This window comes from Melospiza melodia, chromosome 2, assembly GCF_035770615.1.
Source record: "Melospiza melodia melodia isolate bMelMel2 chromosome 2, bMelMel2.pri, whole genome shotgun sequence".
In the NCBI taxonomy this organism is placed as follows: Eukaryota; Metazoa; Chordata; class Aves; order Passeriformes; family Passerellidae; genus Melospiza; species Melospiza melodia.
The window spans coordinates 3,520,660-3,536,307 of record NC_086195.1 but is presented as its reverse complement, the minus strand read 5'-3'; the positions used below and the strand labels follow the sequence as shown (position 1 = coordinate 3,536,307).

The following is a 15,648-nucleotide window of genomic DNA, read 5'->3' as shown; positions in this document are numbered from 1 at the left end:
TGCTTGGACTTTTAAAAACCTGCTTCCAAAAACTGCAGAGCAAATTCTTTTATTGTGCTCCAGTTTTTTGATCTGTAGCCTGGTTCTTTCTAGAGAAGAGTCTCCTTTTTACCTGGAAGGTTGGTGAGAGGAGCAAAACTCACTTCTTTTTTCTGCTGTCTTTTCTCTTAATAGTCACATCTGCAGACACTGTATGTACTTCATACCAAGCACAACATAAAGATGAATGGATCTCTAGTTTTCCAGTGGTATACCCAGAGCTTTTTGAGCAGTTCAAGGGATGAAGATCACCTTATTACCATAGCAGAGTGTGTCTCTAATCTCTTGGTCAGCCCAGAGCAGAGTTCTTCCTTTACCTCCCACACAGCAAGAAGGATTAAAGACCTATTTACACAGGGAATATTGCAATGTATTTCCTTCATATTTCATAGAATCCTGGAATGGTTTGGATTGGAAAAGATCTTAAAGATCTTCTGATTGCAACCCTCTTTTGCGGGCAGGGACACCTTCCACTGTCCCAGGCTGCTCCAAGCCCAGTGTCCAACCTGGCCTTGGATATTTCCAGGGATCCAGGGGCAGCCACAGCTGCTCTGGGAATTCCATCCCAGCCCCTGCCCACCCTGCCAGGGAACAATTCCTCATTCCCAAGATCCCATCTAAACCTGCTCTCAGTGTGAAGCCATTCCCTGTGTCCTGTCACTCCGTGCCCGTGTGACAAGTCACTCTCAGCTGAACTCATCTAGAATGCATTTTAGGTGTTCAGGTGAGTACACACATACTGAGCATATTTCTAGTACATCCTGGAAAGGATACAACAAGCAAAACAACTTTTCTATTTGGAATTTAATCTTCATTTAGGACTCGGTCTGATTTTTTGGTTTTTTTTCTGCATGATCAAACCCAATCTTCAGGTCTGTCCAGAGCCCTGTTGGTTTAAGCAGGCTTAGATCAGCACAGATTGGATCCTTCAACTCCAGTTTGGAAAGATCTTCTCTGAAGAGGGAACTCTTGAGTCCTAAAGGTAGAAAGCGCTCCAAGCAGAGTTTAAGGGTGTTCAGGAAAGAGTTTAAGCTCAGCTGTAACTGTAAAGCATGTGCAAGTGCCTGCTTTGATCAAGACACTCCAGCACATGTTCAGTGTTAACACATGCTGGGGTTTTGCTGCTCTGCAGTTCCCAGATGCGGGCTGAAAGTAGGAGAATATTCCAGCTGAAAGGAGGCAGGACAACTTAGGGTGACAAGCTTCAGAGAGAAATTAGAGGGGGGCATTAGGTGACTTGTGTGGATTTTTTGTCCTTTTTTTAATTCTGTTTGTTGACCAAATTGTTCAAACTCACAGACTGTTGTTTCAGACAACAACGCAGAGTTGCCTAACATAACAAAAGCATTTTTTTCTTTCTGTTTAACCTTAAAAAAAATCAGAAAAGAGAAAAATTACAGGAGTGTTTGTACTCTTTTTCTTTTGCAACTGTATGATGGTGATTTGATAGCCCAATATTTTCCTTGCCTCACAGTACCAAAGCTCTGCTTGCAATTGGATTGGCCTCAGCGTAAGCACTCAGAAATCTGCCTGTGGGTATTAGTTTGAAAGTCAAATAAACTTCCCTGGATTCTTTGGCACAGAATGTGTGCCAGCTTCAAATGGCAAAATCCTTACTGGGCTGTGGGCTCTGTAAAACTTATATAATAATAATAGAGCTCAGCAGTGCTCCTTATGCTTCCAAAATCCTTGTGTAAACCAAGAGGAGGTTTGTGTATATGGAGGTGGGATGGAGAAGAATCATTACTAAAAACTGCTTGTGAATGAATTTGTTAGATCCTCTCCACTGGGGAGCTGGAACTGATACTTGCAACCTCTTGATATATTGGAGGAAAAACCAAAATATCAGGGGCTTAACTGGAGTGGAAGTCACCCAACTGAAACATTATACAATGCTTTGAAATTTCAAGAGAAAGGTTCTAATCTTTTGGCTGTCTTGCTCATTGTTTGGAGATGAAAAGGGAGGAAATCAACATCCCCATGAAATACAATTACTATAAATTGCTTTCTTTTCATACTGTTCATAATGAAAATAGGAAAGTTACCTACTCTGCAGGAGCACTGTAATTTGGTGGATGCAGACTGCAAGAGCACATTCAGCAGTGCAACATGCATTTCTACATGAACCAACTAATGGAGAATATAAAATATTGTATAGCAGTGCTGACTCCAGATTGCTCTGAAGCCACGAAAAATATTCTTTGCAGTGGAAGAATGGAGAGCTCCTTAAAGTGAACTCTAAAACTGAGCTGATCTTGTGCAGGGAGTTGATCCTGAGTCCCAAAGATTGGATTTGACCATCTTGGAGCTCTTTCCCACATCAGTGGTTCTGTTTGTCACTGCTGCATCCAGGGATTCCCAGCTCTGTGGTCCCCATGGGACACCTGGAAATGGGAATTTCCTGGATCTGGCAGGGCCATTCCCACAAGCAGGGGAGGGTGGATGAGCTTTTGCTCTGCCCTGGAGGACAAACCAGTGAGGGACTCTGTTGCACCTCTGGGAAAATGCATTTCACCTTTCTTGGGTTGGCATAGGAGGGGAGAAATGAACTGGGACTTTCTGCTGTCTTTGTGTGGAAAAACTGTGTGTTGAATGCCAGCACTCATCACCAGCTACAGAACAAACCTCCCATTTCCTTTTTTTTCCTGAGGTTGGGAGAAGGCGGCATTGGGAGAGGGTGAGGTCATCATTCCATTAAATAATGCTGCAATGAGCCATTCACTATTTCTTGCTCTTTTTATTGTACCAGAGTCCCTGGTCAGGGGGCAGGACCTTACTACAGCTGGAATTATCTTCCAGGCAACCTGTGCATGGTTGGGTGTTGTCATAGCAAGCAATGAGAAATTATAAACCTGTTAGAGCAGGACCAGCTTTTTTAAAATTGGTTTATAAAAAAAATTAATGAATTCTGACTCGTTCTGATTTTTCCTTCCATTTTTACGGGTTGTATTTTTAAGCTTTTCTCTTCAGGCTGAAAGCTCAGTATCTCTTGACACCAGGAATTGTATATTTTATGAAAATATAGAAAACTGTGAGGCTCCAAAGTGTGAAAGGGTTGTGCCAGCACTGGATCCTGAGTGGAATACCCTGGCTGGTACTGTGGAAGCACTTTGCCTTTCTTACATATATTTTTTTTTTTTAAAGTTCAGGTCTCTTATACAAAGGGACAGGGACAGTGTTTTGTTTGCACAGCTGGGAATTCTGGGGTGCCCCATGACTGCCAAGTGCTGTGAAAGGACAAATAAAAATATAACACTGAATAAAAAATGGCCATCACACTCTAACCAGGAAGGGACCTGCCAGTGAAACCATCTCATTTCCATTCATGGATAGAGCTGTGAATTTAGGGAAAAACATGGAAGATTTAAGACTGTTTATGGCATTCAGGCATCTGCTTTTGAAGTTTTATGTCATTTGGTGACTTCCTCTCCTCAGTAAGAAAGAGACATCAAAACCAAATGATTGTCCCCAACCTATGTGCTTGTTCTCTAAGGAAAAAAAAAAAGTGCTCAATCAGATAGGCTGGAGAGTGCCAATAGCTCAGGAATGCAGGAATGAGGTTAATGGACAAATATAGACGTGGTGTAAGCAGGGCCAGGCCTCATTAACATATTTGGAGTTACACCCATTTATACCCAGGCTGGCTTTGGCCCTGGATCAGCAATTCCCCAGGGACCAGCCTGCATCAAACCACTGCTGAATTTGGCCCATTTCATCTGACATCTGCATCCTGCCTCGAAGTGGCCTGTCACACTTACTGCACATCACATCACACCTGCCCAGCCGGCCACAGGCAATTGACTTTTTTGTTTAAAAAAAACACCAGAAAACCAACAAAAATTAAAAAAAAAAAAAATCAGTCACATATCATCAAGAAAAACAACATTGTTTTAGGACTCTTATCTCTTCACTCCCAAATATCCTGTTTCTTCGAGCTGCGGTGGCCAGGACCAATAGAAACCTCTTCCTGCCATTGGCTGACTTCATTTCCCAGAGTTAGCACAATCTCATCCGCTCTAAACAACCTCATCAAAACTTCTTTCTGGTCAGAGCGAAGCAATAATTATTATTAGCAATTATTAGCGATCAATAATCTTGATCACATTATGGCAAGCACTATTAAGGTAAGGAGGGGGGTACCTCTTTTTGGTTGGAATTTTTTTCTCACTGCCGTGTTCTTTGGTTTCCTTTATCAACCTAGATAAGTTAGAATTGGGCAACACCCCCACTGCCACAATAGAGGACAACAAGATTTCCTTTGTACTGCCTAGTAAATTTCCTTTTTCCTACTCCAACCATCCGCAAGGCTTAAAAACTTCAAACTCGGAAAAAAAATTGGGTTTTTTAAATTCACTGTTCAGTGGTGTGGATTGCATAGACGAAGCCCTTTTGTGAGAGCTTCTGAAATTTCTTGTAGGTATCCCTGGGACGACTTGGATGTGTTTGTGGACTGCCATGAGGGGAGAGGGTGTGCACTGCAAGGAAAAGCCGGGCTCCTAAAGGGCACTAAACTTTTGGATACTTTGAAATGTTTCTCTTGCGGATGGGGACACAAATGGGAAGGAGAGGCACCAGCTCTTGTTTCTCTCTCTCATGCAGGTGTTAATTATGTGCTTTTCTAGAAACTCTTAACTTTAAACTCAGGACTTTTCTGGATGTTGTTTTAATGGTGGTGGGAAGATCTCGCGGGCGTGTTCTTTTTTTATTGTTTTAATTTTTTGGACAATAAAAATCTCCTCTTGGTGCATAATTTGATCTCAGAGCATGGTTTGTTGGCTTTGGGGTTTTGTTTTTTTTTTTTTTAAGAATGGCTTTGCTGAGTTTTTTTGGGCTGTGTCACTTAGAAAGTTGAGTAAATCTGTCTGTCTAGTTTTTGTTTCTTTGGACAGCAGTTACCAGTAGAGCAATAGCTGTGATTAATTGCAGAATGTAACGGCAATTAAGCGATTTGTGATAGTGAAACTAATTTTACATAAAGAGCACGGACAGGGAGGACTCTGCTGTGTTGTTTTATCAGGTTTGGGATCAAGGTATTGTCGGATTCAGGACTGAGGTATTTGTTTTCGTTGTGGCATTGTCTGTTTCTGTACTTTTCTAATTATCTCAGAGATTTAATGAGGGGTATGGAATATCTGGCTGTTGGATAAGAAGGGCTGCAGTTGGATTTTTCAGTACATTCTGCTCCAGTGTTTACATTTCAGAGATCATTTGATGCTTTTTGTTACAGTTTTGGGAAGCTGACAGTGGTGCCCGAGGGCAGTGCGATTGAAAAGTCAAATGAACCTTTTGTTTTTGTGTTTTTGTAATAACTGATGTTTTCATGAGGCTATCAATAGAGACATAGATCTTACTCTCCTCTGCATTGCTGGCCAGCATCTGTTAAATGCTCAGTACCTCCTGAAACTGAATTCCCTTTGGTTTTGGCCGTGCATTTCAGAGCACGCAGGACGTGACAGGCACTTAATGAAAATCTTGAGTTTCAGGGAGTCAAGTTTGGGCTGAAAGGAGGGCTGTGCACTGAGGTTTTAATGCTGGGTTTGCTTCTATTAATCAGAATATTGATACAAAATTTATTTTCAAAAATAATGGCACCCACAAGATAGGACGCTGTTTGCTCTTTAGGTAACTCCTATTATTTATTTCCTTTATGTTTCATATTGACTGAATTTTAATAGGCTAGAAGATTGTTAAATGATACCTAATTGTTGTTATTTAACCTCCACCTTACACTTAGAGAGCTGTTTTATATAGCCTGGTAATGCAATGTGCTCAGCAAAATGGAAAAATGTACAATTCTCTGTCCTCATTTGGAGTGTGAATCTTGCAGGAGATCTCAGACAACCCAAAGTGTTGAGGATTTTGCTGCCCAGGCTGCTGGGAAGGCCTTACATACTGTAGCAAGAATTAAAATTTTATTTTTGCAAGTGCGAAATGTGAAATGACTGGAAAGAAATGACAGGTGCTTTGTATTCGAGGTGCAGGAAATGTGCTCTGACATGAGGCTGAGACGGTCCAAAGATTTTCAATTCCTCTTCTATGGGGAGTGGATAAAGAAGCCTTTTAACTGAAGGGTTTCTGAAATAAAGACATTCCCTTTGAAGGCCAGGCAGGTGTTTGTTTAGATTTTGCTAAACTGTTACACACATATATATATTTAATAATATAAATATTGAATATAATGGCTTGTGTTGTCTGCTGGCAGTGGGTACCCCAGCTCTCCCCATGTGGAGAACCTCATCTGGGAATTCACTGACTTCTTCAGGGAAGCTGTGGAGCCACCAAATTTCAGAGTTAGGATGGGAATCCTTCTGAATTTGTTTACAAACGGGGCTGAGACTTCTCGGAACCTGCAAAGGTGACCTTCCAGTCAGGCTGTCTGATTCATCCTTGCCCTCTCACCACCCTGCAGATGGACCCGTGGGACACGGGGGCTCAGCAGGAACCCAGCTGCTGTCACGGGGGCTCTGGGCAGGCAAACCCTGATGGGACATTTTGGGGGCTCTGAGATTGTGGGTGCTGTGAGATTTTGGGTGCTGGAAGATTTTGGGTCCTGTGAATTTTTGGGAGCTGTGAGATTTTGGGAGCTGTGAGATTTTGGGTGCTGGAAGATTTTGGGTCCTGTGAATTTTTGGCTGCTGTGAGATTTTGGGTGCTGGAAGATTTTGGGTGCTGTGAGTTTTTGGCTGCTGTGAGTGAGTTTTTGGGTGCTGAATTTGACATCCTGAGCATGGTTTTCCCAGAGGATCACTCTCTCCTCACCCCATGCCCTCCTCCTGTTGCCCCCTGTTCCTTTTTCCCGCCGTGGTGGAGGGTTTGTCCTGAAGAGGAGGAACAGGAGGATGAAGCAGCAGCTTTTTCCCAAGCTCTGACATGGATAAATAATATTAATCTGACTTCCCCACTGGACCATCCTTGCCCAGGCCAGGGATCTCTCCCTTGGATGGGGAGAGGTCAGTGCAAGAAGCTGTGCAGAGGAAGGTGCAAGAAGGAGCCTCCCCAAACCCAAAATTTTGGGTTGATATTTCATATCCCAATACCTGGTGCACACTCAGCTGAGCTCTCTGTTATGTTTCTTTGGCATTTTGGAGGATGAAATGTGGTTTTTCAAGTGGAAAAAGTCTCCTTAGAGTGAAGATTTCAGTGCTGACAGGTTTCCCTCTGGCTCAGGTGGCGTCTGACAGCGCTGCGGTGGCACAGCAGTGCAGAGCACTGAAGCTGAACATTATAAAATAAATGCAGTTATTTGTATTTATTAGTCACACTAATTACTGTAAATATAATTTTAGAACATATCTGAATTGGACATCAGTCTTTTGTTTGTGTTTTGCCTTTTTTTTAAATGAATGGAGCAAAAATTAGTTGAGTTACCTTGAGGTGCAGTAAAAATAGTTATCCTGGAGGTCATTTTGGGTTTTTTTCCCATTAAATAGAAAAAATACAACTAGAATTCTAATTCCTTGTCATGTTCAAGTCTTGCTCTGTTTCTCTCTTCTCCTGCCAGTGCCATTATGCTTATTCTTAAAAAAACTTGTCAGTAAGTTGACTTTATAATAATTTATTGGTTATACTTGTGGATATTTCTTTAACTTACACTTAAATAAGCTCACATCCACTCTTTGTTATTATTTGCTGAAGTGATGTTCCTATGGAATCTGTGATTTCAGGGAGAAAAAGTCTGTGTGTTTGATAAAGGACAGGAGAATCTTTGTGGTTTCTGAGGCTTGAGGGTGAGGATGCACTGATTAAAGCAGAATATAGGAGGCAGGATTAATTTTTTTTGAGGAATCTTATTCTGTGCTTGTCTCTATGCCATTAGTTTTTTCTCACTTTCTTTAGAAACTCCAAGTAGTCACTGAAATCCTTCTGAAAGCTGGAGACAGTTAAGAAATAAACCTGTTCTTGGCATATGGAAATGTTTAAGGCTTTGTTTAGAGGATTGCATCTGCACTGAGTCCAGCAGAGCTGACACAGTAATTTGTACTTTTGTTCCTTGCATTACAACAATTATAAAGATCATTATCTTTTGTTTCCCCCCCTCATCTGACTTAGCAGCTGACCCAATGGCATATTTAACTTGTTTAACTTTTTAATACATTTAACTTTGTTCACTTTATCAAAGCCTGTAAATCCTTCCGTTGGCTTTGGTGATGTTGAACATTTAAACATTTAAATTTTCTGAGCACACACCTTAGTGCTCTGGTGAACCAGAGACAGCAGTAGAGCCTTAAAGCACTTACCCTGATCCTCCACTCCTCAATCCAAACTTCCACCAATTTCATGAAAGTTTTATCCCAATAAAGGCAGCAGAATCAGAGCTATAATTATTTCCAGGTAAAGCACTATTTCTGACTCAAATACAAATGTGCAATTTCAAGGCAGAAATGAACAGAAGTTATTCTGGGGGGATTTTTGTGTTGTTTTCTTTCGCTTTTAATCAGCAGTCATTTAACTCAATTTTGTTTGTGTCTTCATATGCCAAAACCAAGTGAAATATAAGGATTTTGCTTTCTAGAATTAAGTCCCCAGGCAAGGAACAACAGCTGGAAAATGCATATGTTTGACTGTCTGAGCTTGTTGGTTTGTTTGTTTTTCCTGAACAAGAACTACATTATCCCTTAACAAAATGTTTTTCAGCAAGTTCCCCGTGTTACAAAAGGCCTTTCAGAAATAATGTTCAAAGAAACAAGTGCTCTTGGAGAATGACTTGCTGGAAGATAAACACAGAAGCAGTTTTGCAAAATGTCAATGCCAAAAAAAAGATATTTATTTTCCAAGTGACGCTTTATAATTCAATAAAAATATATAATGCTGTTTACTCAGGGAGAAGTAGTCTTTGTAATGCAAGTTTCTAAATAAAGCCAAGAGAATTACTTGGAAAATTGGGAAAAAAAATTTTAAAAAAGAAAATTTTGTTTTGCATCACTTGTATTATGAATTTTAGCAAAATAAGGGTGAAAAATAGAAAATATCACAGTGCCAAACCTTGTCAGGGTAACTAATTCATTGACTGCAATGGGATTTTTATTATACCTGTCTTTGAAAAATTAATTTCTTTGGATAGGTAATTATGCAGCCACCTTGCTGTCTTTGATATACATATATATTTATTATTTTTTAAATATATATTTGTGTATTACAGAAGAAATTTTTGCATTGAAAACATCAAGAAAAATGGGAAAACTTTGAAGCACTTATATGAAAAAGACATCAGTCCTTTCCTTAAGGAATGGATGTATCTTTGTGGTTGGAGGGGTTGTTTTGAATTTTATAACCAAGTCTGTCTGAGGCTGGAGAAGGCTGTGTCCCTCAATTTATTCCTGCTCGCTTAGAAAAACTATATAATCCTGTAAATAATTTATAACTATGAACAGAGAGATTTTAGGAAATCTGGTGAGATTTGGCTTGCAAATATTACCTTTCTCCTTGAAATGCGTCTTTAGGCACCGGGTTACCAATTTTTACTATGCACAGAGAAAGACTGGACATTTCTTTCAGGAAAGGGATATTAGTGGTTAATAAATAAAATTCATTATGGTTTTTAATAATTGCTGTGTATGAACCAGCAATTACCTCTTCTGGTAACTATAATCAATCTTGTTTCAAAGTAAAATGAATGAATTGACAATTAGTCGCCACAAGAACGTCGCCGAACATTAAAAGTTATACAAGAACGATGAGTAATAACGAATTTTTTTTTTTAAGGGCTGGAATGAGGGACCCAGAGTGGCCAAGGAAATGTTTTTTTGGGAGCAGTGAGCGGAAGGCACGCCTGGGATGTGATGTGTTCCCCGTGCAGGGCCGTGTGTTTGCGGGTGGGAAGTGGTGTCACCAGGCTGGCGTGGTGACCTCGTCACCCCCAGAGAGGAGCTGACTTGCTTAGTCAAAGGTGCGTGCTGCCAACGATGACAGGGACTGGCTTTATGCAAATACCTGCAGGAAGGGGTGGACCCCGGTTTTCGGGAAGTGACAGGGGCTCTTTAAAGGTACCTGCCTGATTTAACAGGGGTGATAGAGTGGCAGAACAAGATATGGTGCCACAAGTGGAGAAAAAACCCCCAGGAGACTGGAAATGCTTTGTCTGGCAAATCCCTCACTGCAGCACGTTAATTCTACGTGGAAGGTTTTGCATAACTGCAGGAGTTTTTTTTTTAAACTTCATTCTTCAGAGCTGAAAAACATCTTTTTTTAGACTCTCTGTTTATTACCTTGATAAACAGCAAAATGCTGCCACAGCAATTACCTTGATGATAAAGGGTCTGTAGACAGATACTTCCTGCATTCATTTCCTACCCAGATAAGCTGCCAAAATCAGGGACTACCAATACAGGAAATGCTTTCAATAGGAACTTCCTATCTGTTAATATCTAATTCACTGGAAAGATCTGAGTCCTTCTTGTTTCATATAAAGGTAATGCTCTACCTGATGCTTTTTAAACACTCAAGCCGCAGCACAATGCATCTGTTGCTGTAATAAATTTCAAACCAATGCAGTTATCCTGGACTATGAAATATCAGAATTTTTCTCTGCAGGGGTAGGAAAAGTACCCCTGTGTTTTATAATAATTGGGAATCAGGATGCTTCAAAATCCACTGTCATTCTGTCAGCTGGAAAATAATCCTCCTTCAAACTCCTTGTTGCCTGAATCCTTTGCTCATTTCTGTACATTCCAAGTAAAATACACATTTCAGTAGTTCATTAAATAGACATTAAAATACACATTTCAGTAGCACTTGAGGTGGACTTCTCCAACAAATAATTCAGAGCATGTTCTGGAGGTCTTGAAGATTCATGGCCGTTTTTTGCAATCCACAGTGCTCTACATGTTCATCCAAAATGACTGAAACAAAAATTTTACCTCACTGTGCTGGGAAATAGAAACATTACTAACCTGTGTGTTTGAACCTCTGCTAAGGAAAAAAGAGCAAAGGAAATAAAGACAGAAAACCTCCACTGCTAATCGTAACTTCAGGGTAATTTGTTTCAGGCACATGAGCAGCAGGATGAATGAGGATTTATGAAACCTGGAGTGAAATTGGCCAAAATGAAGTCAGCAGTATGACTTGACTGGGGCCAGGCTTTCACTCAAGTTATTCAGGAGTTCAGCCCAAAATTTCTGTGTTGTTTTGCCAATGATTCCGCTGGAGTCATTCCAGGTTTCTGCCACTGTGAATGAGATGGGTATTTTGGCCTTTCCCTGCAGAACTGAGAAGTCCTTTGCTGTCGTGGCTTCATTTACATCTCACATTTCCCTCTGGGATGAGCAGTCCCACATTCAGGTATCTCCTCAGGTTGCTAAATCCGTGTTGTGCTCTATACCTGGGATCTGAGGGTCTGGTTGGGTTTTCTGAGGCTGGGAATCTGAGCCTGGATTCACAGGCCTTTCCAGACACCATGGTGAATACATCCCTTGGAGATTTCTTGGCTGTGGGACAGGAGGGCACCTGACCCAAAACCCCAGATACTACAGAGGGTTCTGCAGGGTGGAGATTAATTTTGACAAGTGGCTTTCCCAAGGCCGTGAGTGAAGAAGCTTTAGGAAGTTTCCCCTTGGCTTTGGGCTCACAGGGGTGCTGGAGAAATGCATGCTTTGTCCTGAAAGCAATGTTCCTCAGATGTGGTTTAGTCAACTCTTATCTGCTCACATAAATTTTTATTATTGTTAATCTTTGGCGTACTCACAGCAGCTTTCCTCATGCGTCAGGTATTCCCTTGGAAGTGCTCAAAACTGTTGCTTTTTACTAATCAGACCAGCTCACTAAAGTGGTGGCCAGAGACATTTTTCACATTATTTCCATGCAGGCATTACCTTTTAAAATATTTGCCCGCCATTTGTCATCGAGGCATCGTTACCTCTGCTGTTTTCATGGAATTCAGAATCCGATTGTTTAGTCTACGTCAAGGGGGGAAAACGAGGGGGGTCCTGTGCCTTTAATGTTGTTTATAACGGTTGGACAGAGCTTGTCAGGTGAAGGTTAATTGCTCTCCAGTTAAAGCAGTTCTCTGCACAGATGGGTTATCAGGGCTGAACACTCGTTACAAGATTAATCTCGTTTCCGACAAGACTTCCCTTTCCTCCAACTGATTTTTGCTCAGCCATTGGACCTGTCAGCAGCCGTTAGGAGAAGGGTGGGTTACCTCTGGGATATTAATGCCTGCGAGCAGCCAAACAATGCCGAGCGTGTGTCATATCGGCGGGGAACATCTTTAGGAGACAGCACATTTCAGAGCTCTTCTGAAGGTCGAGATTCATAAACAACAGAAACAATCAGGAGTGTTTGTGTTAACCCTCCTCGTCGACACAATCTCCTTTTTTTTTGTGTCCCTCCTCATCTCCTTGGGGTTTTTTTTTTGGGTCCAAGGGTGTATTTTTGGGTGTGTTTTAGCCAGCGAAGCAGCCCTGAGGAGATGTGGAGCCCAAGATGCTTCTGTCTGGTTGATTGATGGACAAGACCTTCAGTTTGTGCTTAAATGAGAGCAAATAAACCTCTCATGATCAGTGGTGACCACTCCCACACCACTGGAGAATGGTGACCACTCAAAAAACCTCAAACTTTGGGAGTTCTGTCTTCAGCTCTAAGCCAAGACAGGGTTTTTGGGTTTTTAAATCAGGTTAAAATGAAAGGGGGAGGAAAAGGAGCATGACTTTCATTAGAATGTGTCTATACTTAGATATGTAACTTAGGAGCCTTGCTTGAGTCATTCTCCATGGTGAATGGAGAGGAAAAGGGTGTCTGTAGAATGACAAGGTCTTACCAACATTTTTCAGATACTCTGTGGAGGCATTTATTTTTCTCCATAGCTGTAACATTGGGAAATAGAGGCTATTAATTGATGGACCTAAGTTAGGTCCATCAATTAAACCATTAAACCTGTTGAATTTTCCTCTTTTTTCCAAGCTGGAGCCATTCAGAGATGGATCCACTGGGCTGCAGAGGTATGAAGTGGATGTGAATTGTGAGGAGAAGCAGACACATCACATTCTTAGCACAGTTTTGCCTTTCTGGCCAAGGCTGCAGCAGCTCTGCCAGTCCAGGCTCATCCTGAGCCTTTGCATGGACTGAGTTCAAGGAGGCTGAGGCACGAACACAAGAGTCTCGCTGGAGTTTTTGGGTTTATTTCAGGAGATCTGATACAACCAAAATAACACAACTTGGCAGAAGGCTCTGGCTGCCAGCTCTCTGCCACGCAGCTTTAGTCAGTAAATTCTGAAACACCAAACAAATATTCAAGGCAACAAGCAGGGTGGCTCTGATGTTTCCTTCGAGTTTCCTGTCCTGGCTTGGGATCAGCTCCGTCCTGTCGATGGTGCTGAGTCTCTTCATTGACTTCTGTGAACTTTGAGTCGGGCTGGGTTGTCCCAGCCAAGAAATCCAGCTCTGTGGAGGGTCCTGGGCTGCATGGCATTCACTGGATGATTTATTTACAGTTTGTTTTATAAACATGCAACAAAACTAATAAATTATATTAAAAAAAAGTTCTGTTTAAAAAAAAATAAATCTATCAGCAGGTTTCTGACAATTTCCTAATTATCTTTTTAAAATTTTCATTTAATAATCAAGTACTTTAATAACATTACTGCTGAATTCTTGGGGTTTCTCATACTAGCAAGATTAAAAATGCATTTTCCTTTGATTTAGAATCCACGGGGTTTAGGGAAATTTACTTGCTCCAGTTATAAAGCTGAAATGAAAGGTAGACAGGAATGTAACCTCTGGATGTCATCCTCTTCGGCACTGTGCATTCAGAGCCAAAGCAATTCAAGAGAGTGAATTCCATTACTGGTTCTAATAAGATAGGAAAAGTGCATAGTAAATCTTTACAATGCCAACCAGGTCACCGCTGCTTTATGCCAAAAGAGGCAAGTTTAGTAGAAAGTTTTTTAATGGGCCAGGTTGAATTATTTTTAAAAGAAGAGAGTCCCTAAGAGGCTGTTAAATCTCTGCTTAGAGCCCTGAACGAGGATCTTGTTTTTCAAGATGCTGTTCGAGAGTTCCTGCTGCCTGTGCTCAGTGAGAATGCTGATGGTTTTGAAGAGGGAAGCTTAACACACAATTAGGAATTGTTGTTGCGCCACTCACCTGATGTGAGAAAACTCCTCCTCGTCAGTACCACCTTTCTAGAAGAAGGAAATTGAAAGTGGATTTTCCAAGGAAAAGTCTTTTTATAGCAAAATAATGGAATCTTTACTGTGAGGGCAGCGAGGCCCTGGCACAGGGTGCCCAGAGGAGCTGGATTGCTGGAAATGTCCAAGAACAGGCTGGACATTGGGGCTGGAAGCAGCCTGGGACAGTGGGAGGTGTCCCTGCCATGGCAGGGGTGGCACTGGGTGGGCTTTAAGAGGTCCCTTGCAGTCCCAACCATTCCATCATTGTGAGATAATTTGGTTTTCTCACTTAAAATGGGAAGCTTTAGATCCAGACATTCAGAATGAACTAGGAATTCCAAAGCTGTTTGTTGGGCAAGTGGGTCGCAGATTTGACAACTGCAACATCTTTAAAAAAAAATTCTTTTTAATAGATGTTGGAAAAAGATGTTGCGCTAAGGGTCACTTTCTTGAATTGTGAACATTTGAAATCTTCAGTGTTCACAGACAAATGCTCTAGTTCTAAAAATTTTGTCTTAAAAGCGAAGATACGGACCCAAACCACGTTGTGTTTAACTAATTGTTTTCCCAAGGCCTCATCAAAAACTTTCTGGTTGTGTTTCTGATTTGTAAGCTGGGATTCAGATGTTTTCTTGTCATCAGGTTAAATCTTATTCCTGAAGGTGTCAAGAAATAAAGCTGGCAGTTCAACCTCTTGGAGAACTTGCTGTGTAGTAACTGCCAAAAGCTTCATATTTAAAAAAAATTAAAAATATTCAAATTTCACATCACAAAATTGTGATTATATAATCACAAGTAAAGAAAATGCATTTCTATTTATATATTCATAGAAATTTTCCCTCCAAATATTGTAATTTAGGGGGCTTTAAGGCTTTTAGTGCGTTGCAGAGGATCAATTAAAGATGCTGTAGGTTGCTTGAGAAAGGTCAGCATTACATGAGGTGTCTGTGAGCCCCAAGGCATTGCTTTGCTTTTTTCCCCTCCTAATTCTCTGTTTCTTTCCTTAGTGAAAAGGAGAGAAATTCAGAAGGTTGAGTAAGAAGCTGAGTTAAAATGTTGCAAAAAGTTTAATATGAAAGTCTCAAGGTAGAGGTAGAAAGCAGTAGGATGTGATATTGAAATTAAGGTGAAAGGAAAAAAATGTTAAATTTTCTGTCAGTAAAAATATTCAGAATGCAGAATGACATGATCTTAAAAATAATGAAATTTCAGTGAAACATATATATATATATATATATCTTGTCTTATCTTCCTTCTAATTCACAAATATTTTACTGAAAATGAAATCCAACAGTGTTTTTAGCTGACTCCAAAATTTAGGTTCAGAGGAACCTAAGGGTCAGTAAGATCATGAAAATTGGCAGCCACCATTGTTAAAAAGGAAGCTTGATAAATCCTCAGAATTAACTCTTTTGAAATCCTAGCTAAATAGGATTGGGATGATGCTGAAAGTGAAATTTCTAAGCTTGAGAAGGATGCTAAAACTAGATTCTCATTAGGAGGA

At 40.8% G+C, this 15,648-nt stretch overlaps 1 protein-coding gene across 4 annotated transcripts in view; it reads left to right on the top strand.

The window, feature by feature from the left end:
* The window catches only part of ERG (ETS transcription factor ERG), a 147,501-nt gene that overhangs the window by 81,234 nt on the left and 50,619 nt on the right, over nt 1-15,648 (top strand). Inside the window, exon 1 of one of the 4 annotated variants that reach the window (XM_063180739.1) lies at nt 4,023-4,163. The exons of the other annotated variants lie outside the window; for them this stretch is intronic. Within the exon in view, the coding sequence (XP_063036809.1) occupies nt 4,146-4,163 (18 nt within the window). The 5' untranslated portion in view covers nt 4,023-4,145. Of the gene's footprint in view, nt 1-4,022; nt 4,164-15,648 lie in introns of those variants that run through there. 4 annotated transcript variants of the gene reach the window in all.